This window comes from Nomascus leucogenys, chromosome 3, assembly GCF_006542625.1.
Source record: "Nomascus leucogenys isolate Asia chromosome 3, Asia_NLE_v1, whole genome shotgun sequence".
NCBI classification, from domain to species: domain Eukaryota; kingdom Metazoa; phylum Chordata; class Mammalia; order Primates; family Hylobatidae; genus Nomascus; species Nomascus leucogenys.
In genome coordinates this window covers 105224294-105241697 of record NC_044383.1, presented here as the reverse complement: position 1 = coordinate 105241697, position 17404 = coordinate 105224294, and the positions used below count along the sequence as shown (strand labels likewise).

At 40.0% G+C, this 17404-nt stretch overlaps 2 protein-coding genes across 2 annotated transcripts in view; one reads left to right on the top strand and one right to left on the bottom strand.

Annotated features, from left to right (window-relative positions):
- Positions 1-17404, top strand: part of MCM9 (minichromosome maintenance 9 homologous recombination repair factor) — a 130123-nt gene that overhangs the window by 26060 nt on the left and 86659 nt on the right. The gene's annotated exons all lie outside the window — the stretch shown is intronic.
- On the bottom strand, positions 820-16052 carry ASF1A (anti-silencing function 1A histone chaperone). Its single transcript, XM_003255628.4, has 4 exons — positions 15500-16052; positions 9440-9555; positions 4506-4682; positions 820-2589 (listed from the first exon to the last, which is right to left on the bottom strand). Exons 1-4 carry the CDS (start codon positions 15606-15608, stop codon positions 2377-2379), a joined length of 615 nt encoding a protein of 204 aa, XP_003255676.1. The 5' UTR covers positions 15609-16052; the 3' UTR covers positions 820-2376.

The window sequence follows — 17404 nt, the reverse complement described above, 5'->3', positions numbered from 1 at the left end:
TAACTGGGATTACAGGTGTGCACCACCACACCTGGCTAATTTTTGTATTTTTAGTAGAGACAGGGTTTCACCATGTTGGCCAGGCTGGTCTTGAACTCCTGACCTCAAGTGATCCACCTGCCTCAGCCTCCCCAAGTGCTGGGATTACAGGCGTGAGCCACTGCGCCCGGCCCTAAGTTTTTTATACCATGGATTATGGTAAAAAATTTTGATAACTGCTGCCATAGACATTCTTGGGAAAGCTAGAAACCCCAAATCCTAAAATTAGAGGGTATAGTTATATGGAGCCTAAAGTTGAATAAGGTTATGAATGGGCAAATAAATGCATGCATACTTCTTCATACTTCTGGAATGCTTTCTCAGCCCAAATAATACCCTTAATGCCTCCATCTTAGTGGCATAAGTCATTGGTTCATGTTTATATTCTCAGGACACAGCTATTTACTATGATCAAAAGGGTGGAAGAATAGTTTTTCAGATACAGTATCGGCAAATGATGCTTATGTGCTACAGTTTCTTAGTTTCTAATGTTTGAAGGCTAAATCTATTTTCAGTCATTAATTTAAAAAAATTCTTAAGAGTGATAAAATTTAAGATAACAGAAGGTAATGGTTTGCATGTCCCAAGCTTAAGTGAAAATTGGTTGTCCATTTACAAATTGATACAAAAACCTAACCCTTTGATGTCACTACAAATAGATTGTTATAATTAGTCAGAAAAAAATCTCAGCAGTAAATGGCTTTATTTGATGATTTGGCTATATATGCTTTATTTCTAATAAGCACATATGTTGTTCCTATTATATTAACCACTGAGCTCTTTGTTGGAAAGTAATGCTTTTATTTTCATTTTAATATTTTAACATTTTTCTTTTAATTGCAGTTAGACAAATGAGATTTTCTTTATATAGTTTTAACAGTCAGAAGTATTTTACTTTTAAAATCTATGAACTAGTTAATGGACAATATTTTAATAATCTGGTATATTAAATTCAAAGTTTAACATCTGGCAAAACTGCTTCACAAATTCACTTTTTTAGAATGATAGGAAATATATACAACTCAGAATCCATATTTAGACAAATGCCCTTTTCCTTTCCTCAACATAAAAGCTTTAAAAAGTGCAGTATAAAAGTTTTAGATATGAAGGCACTGCATAACCTGCATCATATGGCTGTCTTGCTTAGCTGCAAGAATAATGAAAATATTCTACCTTAATTTTATGGAGCATAAGAAAATTTTTGAGGAAGGACTTAACTCTCAAAGAAAAAGAAACCTTTTACCCCATTTAGTTAATGAATTCCTTTCCAAGATTGCTTTTCAAAGACTTGTTGGAAAAGCTATCTAGAGTATGTCAACCACAAATATGCCTGATCTCATTCTGCATGAGTGTCAGAGGAAATGGGGAAGAGTACTACAGGTGTGAAAATATATATGTTTCCAAAATAGTAATGTATCTATTATAATAAAGCTAAATATACCTTTCTAAATCCATGGTTTTTATATAAATACTGCCAATAACATGATCTATTAAAAGAATTTTTAAAGTTCATGGTATTTTTAGAAATCAAATGAACCAATTTGAGCCATTATAATCTCCTATTCTTAAACATGGGGAGTTTGTATTTTCTCCCGATATTGTATTTGGTCTTGAATTCACTGGGCAATAATGATGTATGATTCAAGAAATGCTCTGATATTCTAAACTCTGTTATAAAAACAAAAACCATAGCCAGGGGACCTTATTAACAATTAGCCATATTTGTTCTTCTCTTACAAAGCAAATCAAATGCTGTCCAACATCACATGAACTATAAAATAGTAGCCATAAGAGGCTTCACGGTGGCTTGGAAAATTGGATCCTAAAGTTCTTGGTAGCATATAGTTGATTTCAAATCCTCTTTTTAAGGACATGCCAAAAAAGAATGGAAATCTGCCCCTTAAATTAAAATGATACTATATGTCTTCACAGGAAGAAACATTTTAGTTGAAGTAAACTTTGTTCTTTCAAAGGCCAGTAAAATAGTGGTCCAAAGACTTTGTCCGGGAGGCCAAGACATCTTTACAACCTGGTCTAATGATTCATGTTTCTTTATAAGTGCTTTCATTACATATAAAGGAGAAGAAAATAATATATATGCTTTAATCAGATTAGTTTCAGAACAAATAAAATAACACATTAGAGAAAAAAATTACTTAAAAATAGTTGTATTTATATTCCACAATTTGTTCAAATACTGGTTTTCTTATAAACTTTCTACAGGATGTTTTTAAACAAATTCTTCACATTGTGTTTTGACTATGTACTTACGGAATTTCAGGGAAATAGTTCTGTGATTTTTAATAGCTTAATTTGTACTAAAGGGATGGTAGGTGGTCACATGCAGTCCATGTGGGATTCTAACATGACATTTAGTGAGTTTTCTGATGTGGACCATCCCTTTGATGCTGAAGGTAATGCATCTGTTGAAAGAAGTGACTGTAGATTTGGATTACTGCTCTCTGCATCTTCCAGTTTTTCTGTGTTATCTTCCCAATTAATGTGGAATCTTGTGACCCTGGGATTAGATGCCAAAATATTCCTTTGAAGCTAGAGGAAAAAGGAAACATACAAATGGTAAACACTAAGGAAGTTAAATCACCATATACAAATAGAAGCTTAATAAAATGGTTCATATTAGTACTCCTAAAGGGCTAAGTTCATATACAAAGGTATAATTCAAGTTAAGTACCTTAAATATAACTAATAAGATGTAACGACTAGGGCTGTAGCAAAGAAGTTATTTTAGATGAACAGAAACAAGATACGGAGAATCTGAGGGGATTCATCTGGCTTTTTAACTATTTAACTCCTATACTTCTGTTTTCTAAAAGAAAGAATCTCCTCTTTTTTGAAAGTGAATGCTTTAGAAGATGCTTTATTTAACAAGCTACTATGTTGTTTAGAGTGATATGTTTTCAAAGGAAAATGAAAAATTGTCAAATACAACTTATTATTAATGGTTTCCTACACCTTTTAAAGATGGCTCATTCTTAGAAACAGTCCCGTTTCTTTTGTGCTATATAAGGTGCTTCAGAGATAACAAATTGGATCAATGGAAGGTACCACAACAAGGGTGAAAAATAGTCCTGCCTTATTATCAGAAAGGAGAACATGAGAACATTCTATTCTATTGCCATGTAATTTTTCTTTTTTTTTTTTTTTGAGAAGAAGTCTCGCTCTTTCACCCAGGCTGGAGTGCAGTGGCGCGATCTCGGCTCACTGCAGGCTCCGCCCCCTGGGGTTCACGCCATTCTCCTGCCTCAGCCTCCCGCGTAGCTGGGACTACAGGCGCCCGCCACCTCGCCCGGCTAATTTTTTATTTTTAGTAGAGATGGGGTTTCACCGTATTAGCCAGGATGGTCTTGATCTCCTGACCTCGTGATCCGCCTGCCTCGGCCTCCCAAAGTGCTGGGATTACAGGCATGAGCCACCACGCCCGGCCTGCCATGTAATTTTTCTTACATGATCTGGCAGATAGAGTATCATGTTCAAGTTCATTTACTCTGCACTCTCGCAAAATCACCAGTTACCAAACTGTTATAGTTCCCAGTGAAAAATCAGAAAATACTAAGTATCTTTAAGAATGCTGAATCCTAGATTTTAGCTTTTCACTCAGAATTTAAGCTGTTTTCAGTTACCAGAAATATTTAAGACCGTTAGTTTAACTTCTAATAGCAGATAAAGCATATAGGTGTTTTGAGATAACTGTATTCACAGGAAAAACAAACACAAAACTTTCTCTCATAATTTTTGGAAGAGTTACACACAAAAATATCATTGAATAATTAGTACAACAAAAATGCATTTGTATGTCCTAAAGGTTGAAATGAGCAGAATCATGATAGAAATAATCAATATGGGAAATGCTATAAAGAAAGCCATAAACAATGGCCTGTCTCTTCCAAGAAGTACTTTCACTGGGCATGGTGGCTCACACCTGTAATCCCAGCACTTTGGGAGGTCGAGGTAGGCAGATCACTTGAGGTCAGGAGTTGGAGACTAGCCTGGCCAACATGGTGAAACTTCACCTCTACTAAAAATACAAAAATTATCTGGGCGTGTTGGTATACACCTGTAGTACCAGCTACTTGGGAGGCTGAGGCAGGAGAATCGCTTGAACCTGGGAGGCAAAGGTTGCAGCGAGCCGAGATCATGCCGCTGGACTCCAGCCTGAGCAACAGAGCAGGACACCATCTCAGAAAAAAAAAGAGGTACTTTCATTTTTCTAAACCATCAGAGATGCTCAAGGTGTCTGCCTACATTAATTACTAATGACCCATCTGAAGGTAGGGTTTGAAGTCATCCATGGTAATGGAACAATAAGTAGTTTGCCCAGTTGGCATAAGGACCTCAGATTTATTTTATCTTAAAGCCATTTTAATAGTATACTATGAAATTGCAATAGCAACTGCTTTAAAAATTGCATAGTAAAAGTAGTTAAAAAGGAATAGTAAGAACATTACCTTAGAAAAGTCTGGTTTTACTGGCGGATTTTCCCTTAATTCTGTCTCAGTATATTCATTATTTACATAATAGCCAACTCTAATAAATTCTTGTCCTCGATAGGTACAAGTAATTAGCACAACAGTTACGCCTACTGCATCTGCATCTGGAATGAGTCCTGGATTAGGTGCATCAGCCTAGAATAAATTAAAAAGAAAAGAAACACACACACACAAAAAGCTGTTAGTGGTAGGCAAGACTGGAGTTTCAGTTACCTAGAAAGATCAGTTGAGGATGCAACAAGAAAAACTTGGAAATCATACTGGGAAGGAAAATGCTCATTTCTGACTGACTTATAATAAGCTGGAAAAGACAGTTCATGTTTTGCCACAATATATGTAAGGACCCTCGATACTTGAAAGCATGACTACACTTCTAAAATGAAGAAATTCTGGCTACACTGCATGGTGGTTCATGAAGGATTATACACTATTCATTATAAAACCTTTATAGTCAGCAATTGATTTTAACCTTTTCAGTCATAATTTTCAGACCTAAATTAGTATTAAATTATCTGCTCATAGACTGCTGGCCACAAATGTTTATTATACCAGTTTCCCTCTTCAACCCAGGATACTTATATTCTCATACCCACCCAACCACCCTCACAGGTATTCTAATAGTAAATTAGTATAAAACTGAAAATGAGGCTGGGTGCGGTGGCTCACGCTTGTAATCCCAGCACTTTGGGAGGCCAAGGCGGGTGGATCATGAGGTCAAGAGATTGAGACCATCCTGGCCAACATGATGAAACCCCAGCTCTATTAAAAACACAAAAATTAGCTGGGCATGGTGGCGCACACCTGTAGTCCCAGCTACTTGGGAGGCTGAGGCAGGAGAATCGCTGGAACCCAGGAGGTGGAAGTTGCAGTGAGCTGAGATCGCACTACCGCACTCCAGCCTGGCGACAGAGTGAGACTCCGTCTCAAACAAAACAAAACAAAACAAAACTGAAAATGAGATGGAAATAGCTACATAGCAGATTTTCAAAAAATATTAATAATCCTCTATTATGAATAGTTACTTTGCTAGACTCTACAATATAGTATGCTCTTTAAATCACACAATGTGGAAACCAGTGAAGGTAAAGATTGTTTTAGGCAGATGTCAAAGACCTTGTTTTAAATCAAGCTGTTGTAAGGTGAACCTTGAGGAATGCAGAAAGTAAATTGAGTTAGACTAGACTAAGAGCATGAGCGAAGGGCAGGGCGCCATCCATGGTAGTGTGCAGGTAGTAATGAGACGACTGGATGGAAGGAGCCATAGACTGGGGAACACAGGCAGTGATGGCTGAGGCATCTGAGGCAGCCATTCTGGGTGGTAAATGGATAAAGTCCCAGCAAATTAGCTTACCTGTTGCCAGGGCACCAAGGAATATTCCTGGGCCTAGATGAGCACTTTAGCCAATGCCTTAGCTTGGGAAAATTGAAGACTGATGTTTACTGTATGCCTAACACAGGTAGATGATACAAAAAGGCATAAAATCGCTACCTAGTGTCCTAGGCTAAAAACCTCAGTCAGCCTCACTCCCTTATCTCCTACATCTAGTCAGTCTCAACACTTTTTTCATTTCTGGAGGCTGAATTCATGTCATCTCCTATCTGGAATATTGCTTAGAATTTTCTAACTGATCTCCCCAGCTCTAGCCTATCATTTGCACTGCTACCAGCATTAACACAGATCTCTTCCTTTCTCTTTGGTTTTAAAACCTCAGATTATTAAAACCCTCAGATGAGTATTCCCTTTTCTAAGGGATAAAATCTGAGTTCTTTAACTTCACTGATAGGCCCTTCTCAGTTTGTCTCCAACCAACATCTCCATTCATACCTCCTTTAACTCCACCCTTGTTCTAGAGATATGAATCACACAGGTTCTTTAAAACATGGTGATAATCTTTCATGCTGTGTCCGAGCACGGTGGCTCACACCTGTAATCCTAGCACTTTGGGAGGCTAAGGTGGGCGGATCACTTGAGCCCAGGAATTTGAGATTATCCTGGGCAACATGGTGAAACCCCATCTCTACAAAAACAAATTTAAAAAAGAAATATTTCACCCCTGTGCTTCTAACATACTGTTCCCTTGGCCTGAAAGGTCCTTCTCTTACATCCTGAAAAATTCATCTTTTAATCTTTTTTGGAGCTTACATCGAGTGTATTCTCAGTGACGCCCTTTCTAACTCAGAAGGTAGAATCAATAGATTCCTTTTTTATGTGCTGATATTTCTTGTCACAAATTATCTAAGAACGTATGCCCTGTGATCTAAACATGTTTATTTTTCAGTCTTCTCTTCTAGATGCTATGCTTTATCCAGGGCAGGAGTCCCATCCAGTTCATCTTTATAATCTCATGTGTGGCTCAGCTCTGAGCACTTAGTATTTTGGAATTCATTCGTAAATCAGTTCCTGCCCTGAAGGGGTTTATGATCTCTTGGCGAGACACCAAGATAGGGACAGCCAGACTTGTCCTGGAGAATATGCTGTTTGTCTTAGAGATTCTACACACCCCTGCACAGAGGGGTTAGATTACTTCCAGTGTACCCAAATGGATTCTAATATACCTGAAGTGGGTGGAGATGGGAAATATATAATAGTTCAGTACTGCTATGACTCTTCCCCTTCCCTTCAGTAAATTGGTTCCCTTCAGTAAATTGGTTCCCTTCAGTAAATTGGTTCTAGGCATGTTTCTGTTTTAAAATCTGTTGTAAATATAAAACATCTTTTAAAAAGCATTTTACATTTGAAAAAGATTCAGTTTGAGCAAATTTGAGTAGAGAAACTTGCAGGCCTTTCAAATAATTTAGGATGCAGAAGTAATGAGCAGAGATCTTTGTTTTGACTCTAGCTGGCAATACTAGGCAGATGTCTGGACATCTTCCTGCTAGCCTTTGACTCACTCAGAAGAAAGACATGTTTAACTATTTAGAGAGGCATAATCATGGCAGACCAGGAGATTACTATAGTAGTTTTAAAACACAAAACAAAAGCTGTAATTTAGCCTCTTTCTGTTGATAATGGTGAACTTTAGGCTGAATATACATTGTGCCTCCTCTGTTCTTTTTGGCAACATGTACACTGACACCAAGGTAAAACTACGTGAAGATCACCAGTAGGAAATACTTTTGAATACATTTTTTTCCTACAGCACTTTCAGCCAAAAGCTTAGAAGTATGCTTAATAACAAACATAAAAGATTTTCAAGGGTTTGTTTCAATAACAAGGCATTTACTTGTAAGTTCTTATAGTAGCCAAAAAAAAAAAAGAGGTATTATCATTACATGTCAACCCAGGTTTCTTTTACTGTATCATGAATTATCAGTAAAGTATGGGTTCCTTAGGCCTATGGGTCAGAGCAAGTCCTGCTTTTTTATATAACAATTTCAAGAAGTTAAGAGAATGAAAATGTAGTTCTAATTATAGGAATAGGGCACTATTTATGAGTGACTGATTATACTGTTTTATTACCCATAACATTTTAATGAGATAGAATATTATCCACATTTTATAGAAGACTGGAGTAACTAAGGGAGGAGGTTAGGGAGGTAAAGCCACACATGGCTAATACAGAGGTGTCGGGATTTGACCTATATCTGTAACTGCAGTGCTTCCTTCTACAGAACAGGGCATTCTGTTACCCATATCTTTTACAGGGTTATGCACTCACACAACTTTAATTAACAGCACTTTTAATTCATATATTTGATTAGTATATTTGAGCTTTTCTTAGCTATTTCTTTGGATACAGTAAATTATTTGTTGCTTTTTAATCAAAAGTACTAAGGCTAGGAAACCAAGATTCTAAATTCTGTATTTAGGACAGGGGAGGAAAAGGTAGCAGCTCTAGAGATGGCATGTGTCTAAGTGATTCCTTGCCAGTTTCTGAGGGGATTATTTGACCAATGGTATTCATTTAAATTGGTCCCATCTGTCAAGTGAGAAAACAGAGGTTAGGCATAGGAAGAGTTAGATTTTCTTTCTGGATTAAGTCTTTTCAGTGAGTTCCACTTAACTGATGGGACTTGCTGGGTTGAAATACTTGTAACAGAAATTAATAGTAGTTTTAAAAAACCTATGGCTAGTTACTCTTTGGTCTATTACAAATATCTCCCTTATAAATAAGCATGCATAATTGAGGAATAACTGAATGGTTTCATATAGCAATTTAACATGGATTAAAAGAAATAACACTTTTGAATATAGAAGACAATGTCTGAAGCCTTGGTATAGATCCAGATACTCTCAGTGGTATCTAAGAACAAAATTTTTATTACTAGAAATTCTCCTCACAAATTCCTAGTGGGGTAGTAAATTTGCAAAAGTAGTCCTCTATAAGATAATGTAGATTATAAGATGCTTTAGTAAACTCTGGAATGTCATTCCAATGACCCAAGACCACACATCTCTATCCACTAAACATATCTGTTAACCTAGCTCAACTACTGATTATGCTGAAATAAAGTTTTTGTTACATCACCATCAGTTACAGTGGCTGAAACCATAAACTGAAGATGCATATTACTAACAATGCCAGTTAATTTTAGATATTTTGAATCCATGTTTTGGGTTGCTAGACAGCCACCTTGGAAGTCTGATACTTAGGTGCTATTCACAGGAAGAGCCCAAAATTCACCACCCTGTGTGTCATGATACAGTATAAAGTTTACTGTAGGTTGTGCATCTCCCTAAAGTAAACATCACATTCACATCTCTCAGCATATAAAACCAGGAAGTAAGAGCTCCTTTGTGACACAGAGACTGCCTGGAAACAGATTAAAAGTGAATGCAGCAGAAGCAGTTCTTTAACCCAAAAGGAAAGGGATAAGGGTTATAAGATAATAGATAATATAGTCTACTTTGAAACATATTTGGCATACACATTTACCAAGATTAATCTTACCTGAAATACAAACATATGTCTTCCTGCAGGAACAGGACCCACTAAAACAGAGTCTAAAACTTGATCATATTCTTCACTTTCTGCAGAGCCCACATAGATAATTTTCCATTCCAAGTCTAGGGTTAAAAAACCAAAGCATTATTTCATATTCAGTAATTACATTACCAGATGACATCAAAGACCCTTTTAATGTCCACTTAGCCACTTACTGGCTGTTAAAATTGGCTTCTCATAGCAATCCAGAAAGGCAGTGAAATGCTCCTTATAAAGTTCTTACCAGAGTTCATACTTTGATCAGAGTTTCTCAAAATATTCTTTTGTGAAACACTAGTTCCTGGACAGTGCCTCACAAACAAGATAACATAGCCAAACACTTGGGAAATGCTGTAAACCTTGTCTTGAGGATTCATAAAGCATGCTGGCATAGTAAGTTTTCTGAGACATCCTTCAGTAAAGAACACCAGTAACATTAATCCAGCATTTCCCAAATTTATTTGGCTATGGAACCCCCCTTTTTTTGTATATCATCTTTTAACGCCCTTCTCAACACACTTTGGAAGGGCAGCCCTATACTATGTTGCAGAGATCCAAATAATCACAGAGCTCCAAAGTAGAAAAATTATTAGTAAAACCTCCCTCGTGGCTCAGAAGTGGCTTCAGCTCATCAACTGTCAACGAACAACGGTAGGATTGTTCCCTTATGGCACCTCCCTGTGTCGTACATTCTTTAAATTGGGCAGAGGAAACCAAGATCTTTACACCACGTGATACAATAGAGTATACACAGTGGAGATAGGCAGGAGGAAAAGCCATTCAGGTGCAATTTAAGTGTTATATGTAATTTAATATAGTGGATTTTACTGAGCATGTTTTACAATGTGTTCTGTCAAGTGAACCCAGAGATGAGTAGAACTCTTTGGAGGAGTCTCCTGTTTAGTTGGGGATGTAAACTACAATCAACTGAAAGCTCCTTTTTTATTTTCTCTTATTAAGTCAGTAATCATTTTCTGAGGACCTATTAGTCATGGTCCTAGAACTAGACCACTTCTATTTCCAGCTTCCAGCACACTTCCAGATGCAGGGTGCTGTGTCTGACATCTCCTGAGATCATCTGTTGATGGAGATAGAGAGGAAGTAGGCAATATAAGTATCTCGTCAGAGGGAACAGCAAATACAAAGGCCCAGAGGTAGGGCACACTTGGCAAGAAAAAGCAAGGAGGCTAGGGCTGGAGCAGAATGAAAGGAAGGGGGAAAGCACCCAACCCTATGATTGAGGATGAGGGGAACAGCCAGATCACGCGGTTTTGAGGCCATCATAAGGACTCTGGCTTTCACACTGAGTGGCATGGGAAGCCATCGGAGGGTTTTGAGCAGAGCAGTAACAGGAGCCAACTTTCATTTTAAAAGGAATGCTTTGATTGCTGTGTTCAATATAGAATGTAAGAGGACAAGGGAAGAAACAGAATATTTCAACAATTGAGGCAAGAAATTATGGTGGCATGGACCTCATGTGGCCATGGGGCTGTGCAACAGTTATATTCTGGATAAAATTCTGAAGATGAAAGCAGGAGCCACTTTTGCAGGGGGGTGATGTGGGGTGGGGGAGCAATTAGGAGTTCATTTTAGACATATTTGAGATGTCTGCTATCTAAGTAGAGATACTGAATAGGCAGGATAAAAATTTGGAACCTGTCAATGATATGTAAAGCCATAAAAATACATGGGCTTGCTCTAGGGAGTGAGATTTGAGCCCTCCAAAGATAAGAGGACAAATAAAGTAAGTTACAAAACAAGTGGCAAATGAGGTAGGTGACCCAAAAGCCAAGTGAAGAAACTGTTTTAAGAAAGTGGTGTGAAAGGTACTAAACTAGCCAAGTGAGGATAAGACTAAGAATTATCACATAGAGTGGCTGGGCGCAGTGGCTCACGCCTGTAATCCCAGCATTGTGGGAGGCTGAGGTGGCTGGATGGCTTGAGGTCAGGAGTTCGAGACCAGCCTGGTAAACATGGTGAAACCCCATCTCTACTAAAAATACAAAAATTAGGGGTGGCACATGCCTGTGATCCCAACTACTTGGAAGGCTGAGGCACAAGAATCGCTTGAACTCAGGAGGCGGAGGTTGCAGTGAGCCGAGATTGTGCCACCGCACTCCAGCCTGGGCAATGGAATGAGATTATCTCCAAAAAAAAAAAAAAATTATTACATAAAGGTTTTCATAAATTTTGATTTCATGTATAATTGTATCACTACATATCATGCCCTTGATCCTAAGTGGTATAAATTGGCATTTGTGGACTGGCATAGGAACACACCATAATTTATAAACCTATTTTAGAAAATACCTACTATATGCTGGGCATTAGTCCTACCACTTCATACCTATTGTTTAAACCTCAACAGCTTCATCATATGGATCAGATTATCCCCATTATGCAAATAAGTTGAGACTCTGAGAGGTTAAGTAATCTACACAAATTCATAAGTTTGTACATCAAAGAATCAGAATCCAAGCTATGCCTCTAACTACAAACCCTAGGCTTCTTCTGAAAACCTAACTGGGAAGATAAATTCTTTCTAGCTCTGAAATTAGCAGTGGAATAAGGGAATTTATTTGCAGGGGAAGTGAGAGCAGAGGAGATGGAGAGATAATCTGGCCTTAACAAGAACAGGCTGCAACTCAGGGAACGCTTGTACATTGATTTTTATGTTTATGGGATGCTTGCTACAGTTACTGAGTTTTACATGCTCAGTACCTTTTTATACATTGGCATCAGTTTTTTTTTTTTTTTTTCAACCCAGCTTGCATTTAATTCCTCTGCCCCCTGTATTTGAGGGAGGAAGGGTAAGGTCAGATGTTTTACATAAGTTCTCAGGTGAGGAAATTTGTTCATTTATTTTAAAGTTAACTTTTATTTAATCATAGTAATCATGATTGTATTTCCAGCCTGAAAGTATTTCCATTTGTGGTGAGAGTGAGTGAATGAGGGAAGCCATCAAGAGAATTTTTAGCTAATTACACTACTTGGGAAGACCTGTGGTCTAGTGGAAAGTATGTAGGCTTTGGAATTAGAACAAGCTGAAGTTGGAAAGTATGAAGCACCATGCTCAATTCTGGTATATTATAAGTATTCAATTGAGAGTAGCTGTAATTAAGATATATATATATAAATTTAAGGATGGCAGGATGGTCAATCAGAACTTGTACAGTCTTGGTGACCATCAAGCACATCCAGCCAGGGTCTCAGGCTGTCTTAACCCCTGATATAAGCCCTATATTAGAAAGAACCAAATTATCTTAAGACCAGATATTCCTCAAGGCTTTTTCTGAAGTAAAGCTACAGGGCAGCTCTTAAAGGAAAGTGAATGTTTGGGGGCTACTGACGAAAGTATGAAAAATGGTGGCCAAACTCTGCTTTGAGACTTGAGGCAAAATAACTTATAAAGAAAATTCTTTTCAAAATATTCTGTAGTTTGGGCTGGGTGCAGTGGGCTCACTATAATCACAACACTTTGGGAGGCAGGGGTGGGAGGACTGCTTGAGCCCAGGGGTTCCAGACCAGCTTGGGCAACATGGCAAAACTCCGTCTCTACAAAAAATTAAAAAATTAGCCCAATGTGGTGGCACATTGACTATGGTCCCAGCTGTTCAGGAGGCTAAGGTGGGAGGATTGCTTGAGCCCAGGAGGTTGAGGCTGCAGGGAGCAGCTGTGTTTGCACCACTGTACTCCATGCAGCCTGAGTGCCAGAGTGAGACTGTCTCGTTTAAAAAAAAAAAAAAAATTCTATAGTTTAATTTTAAGAACAGAATTTTTAAAAGAACTGTAATATAAAAGTATGGAACCTATTAGAAGCCTTTGCTAAGTAAAAATTTCCTTAATCCACATAGCCTCTAGGTGGAGTATACAGGCATGGCACCTTTTTGAAAGATTCCTTTGCAGCTTCAGTATGACTCAGCTTAAAATATTTTTTAAAATACTAAATAAATGCTCAGTAATGGTGCCTAGGAAGTGAAATATACCATTGGAAATAAGTATGTTTTTGACACCAGTACTGTAAAACCCTGATGTGATTCAGCTGGGTTCTGAATGGATCCCAGTTAAAAATGGAACGTTTTGGCTTTATGAATGGCTGGTTTCATCTATGCAATGTAAAAGCCCTGTAACGACATCCTGAGTCATCTATCTTCTTTGTTCAGAGCTGACTCCTAAAATGGAAGGCATCACTTGAGAAATACCTGTAATTTGAAGAACTTCTGGTGGTATATCTGAAAAACACTGTGGTATAAGTTGGAATGGACCGATCAATGGTTTTTCTTTTGTCTATTTTTATATGCAGTTGGCAATAAAAAAAAATTACTGTTGGGTGTGAAAAATGGGCCTGGTAGCTGCAATGTTTATATTAATAGTATCATAGGAGAGTAATCAAATGACTTCAGAGTAATAAGAAAAATACCCCTTAGTGTTATCAGTGGCCTATTTGAAATTATTTTAATAAATGAATCATCTTTCAAAATTTGCCCTACATATGTATGTGCATTTATGCTTTATATAGGTTTAAAAAAAAAAAAGGCACATGTTAAAGTAATAATTGTGATTACCGAAAGGAGCTAGGGGAAGGCACTGAGTACAGAGAACTGTTAACTTTATATATGCCTGTACAACTTTCTAAAAGTTTATTACAATTAATATATATTGTTTTATAATTAAAATTAGCACCTTACAAGATATATACATTTTAGAGATTAAAAACTAGTTTTTAAAATGAAAAGTTTCACATGCCACGATTAGCCAAATCATCTTCAATGCCTTTTTTACATATACTTCTAGTTCAAAGTATGTCCCTCATCGATTTAGTTAAACTAGTTCCCCTTCAAAACTGGCAAATGAAGCACTGAATTACTTTAGTAAAATATAATTAAAGCAAAGATAATTGTCGTTTTAGCTATTACTAAACATTAAAAATACGTATTTTTAAGACCTTAAAATATATGTAGAAAAAAAAAATTCTTGGACTGACATGAAGAGTTTACCTTAATTTCCTAGCCTACATTTGTGTTTTATGTTTAGGGTGTGTTCTGTATCTGGATGTGGAGTTATTTTAGATTTCAACACGGTCTTGAAGAAAGTCTTCCTTCAGACTATAAGGCAGAGATTAAGTCCTGGAAATTAATTTAAGTATCTTATTTCTGCTGTTAGGTTAAATGTAACTTCCTAGCTCAGCTCTATTTCTCTTCCTGAAATTAGCTTTTCGTCATTAGGGGAAAGGAGTCCACGTCGGTTGGGGAGCCTGCGCGCCAGCATCCCGGCGCATCCCGGGCGCCGGCCGAGGAGAACCGGCCGAACAGGACCCACGGCCCCCGGGGAGCGCCGGCGCCCAGCCCGCGGCGCGGAGGGGCCGAGCCTGCGCCCGCCTCCCCCGCTGGTTGGTCGAGGAAGCCAGAAATCAGCGCGAGGACAGCCTCGCTCTCCTCCCCGAAGCGGCCAGGCATGGCCAGCCCGGAGAGTGCGGCGACTCCACCGTGAGCTCTCGAGAGTGATTGCCTGCCTTTCGCCGGGGCAGGCGGGCGGCGGGGCAACAGGAGGCGCCGTGCGCCGGGGTCGCTGGCCCAATTCTCGACTCGGGGTAAGATGGCTCCGCTCCGAACTCGCCGGCGCGACCACACGCACAGCCTCTCCCTTCCCAGCCTCCGTGCCCGGGCCCGGAGGGTCGCGGAGGCTGTTGGCGGCGCGGAGCCAGCCCGGCGCGACCCCAGGCGGCGCAGCGGGCGCGAGTGCGGGTCTCCTAGCTGCCCGCCCGCAGACAAAGCTGACAACATGGCTACCTCCGGTCCTCCGCTCAAACAAGTTCCTCGCAAGTTGAGCCCGGCAGGCGCCTGGGCTGCGGCGGAAAGCCGCGCGCGCCTCGGCGGCCGTCGTCCATCAACTTCAAGTTTCCCTCCGCAGAGCAGCCCGCGGCCGCCAGGCGCCGAACACAGCCGCCCAGCGCGAGGCCGGGCCCGGGAAACTTTCAACGTCTGCAGCCAGCAACTGACAGCCCGGGCGCACAGGCGCCGCACTCACCTTCAGACAGGTCCTCGATGCACTCGAAGGTGATCTCGAACTGGAACGGGTTGTAGAAAGGAGAAGGGTTATCCAGCACCACTACATTGTTCACCTGAACCTTTGCCATATTTTGAAAAAAACACAAACAATGGGAACTGGGGCTGGTTGCGGCACAATAAAGTCCAGCGCGCGGCCGCTTGGGAGAGCGCAGACCCCCGCCCCAGCGCCGGCCCGACGTCGTGCAGCGGCGACTTGAGAAACTTTTTTTTCCTCTTTTTATTTACACGGGAGCACTCCACAGTGTTTTGCAGCTTTCCTATTTCACTAAACTACAGCCCATTCTGCTCTGATAAGTAGCAGCGTTGCCCTCGATTGGCTGCACCCGAGTTCTGACCCTCCTCCTCCAGCGAGGGCCTCGGCAGCCAGCAAGATGGGCTCCCGCTCCCGGAATGGACTCGGAAACTTTAACTGCGGCTCCACCTGCTGGTGTGGATTAGGACAAAGGCGGAGAACAAAGTGAGTGGAATAAGGGCTGGGAGGCCCGCGCGGAGGCCGCCGGCGGCGGCGCGGAGAGGGGCGGCGGGGGCGTGGCCGCGGCGGGGAGGCGTGGCCGCGGCGGGAGGGCGCGATCCGGCCGACGCCCGCCCCTCCAGTTGGCTTCGTGTGGGTGTTTTGGCGTTTTTGGTTTTTTTGGTTTTTTGATTTAACGCTCTTTTTACATCAGTGCAACAGCTTTGCCGGCCTTGCTGAATTTAGCAGATGAGAGTCGGTGTTTACACTGGGTTAGGTTCAGCTTTCTACGTATCGGGTAGTATTTGGAGTAGAGAGGAAGATTGGCTGCAGGGGAAATAAATTGCATGTTATAGACCGATGTCAGCTCGAAAGGAGCAAAGCCATTTTGGAAATCTAGCTCTTGGCCAGTATCTACGTTTAGGCACGACAGCGCCGTTAAGCAACACAAAATGAAGGGCGAGGAATGATTTTCCACACACTGTGCTTGGAAAATTTAAATAGGTAACCTTTGGGCTTGCACCTGGGCGTCTTCTTTGGAGTCCAGATCTGGAAAGTCCTAGAATAAAAAAAAATCACAAGAGATGTGATCAGTTATACTCCAGGTTACTGCCATTTGGAGAGCATAGCAGGAACATAAAAGGAGAAAATGGAAGTGTCAGGAGACCAACAGGGCAACAAACGTAATAGAGATGGGAAAAAGAACACAAAGACATAGCAAGACATTTGATCTTCAAAAAAATTTCTGACCTAAACCGTTAGTAAAGCAAATTCTGAGGAGCCCTTGCTTGCCTGTAACCAGTTGAGGTCTGAACTGAGGAAATGTTGATTCGTTTATGCTGCTTGGCTACCATTGCGGGGAAAGAGAAAGCTTTAACACATTTGTGAGCCTAAACCGTTTCTATTTAGTAAGTGGTATAAAGGTTTGTTTTATTATCTGCTATCCATAAACCATCACTTTTTTCCTTAAATGTTGTGAATGAAACCACCAAACTTGGCCAAATTCAGAGACAGAATTAATTCTTAAGTATCTGTTCTGGAAGAGTTTTCTCTTAGCATAGTGCCCAGAATTTTGATTTGTCATTCTTTGGTCATTGTTCATACTTAAGTAGGTGGCTTTTGATGAAACGTTTTCATCTGATGGTCTTTTGAAAGTTAATGTGAGACAGCTAATGTCAACCCCCCCTACATTTAGGAAAACCGGTTAGAGTGGGTAAGAGTTCCCTTTGTCAGTGGATTGAACAGTTAGATATAAGACCTACCAGAAAAGACTTCTTCAAGCCAGTTGTTTGTGACATTAGAGTATTAAGAGTCAAACCATGGTGATAGACACAGATTTTTGTGGCTGATAAACACCATACTCTTCATTCTTATTGGTGCTGGTCCTAACACTAGCAGATAAAGTGGAAATTG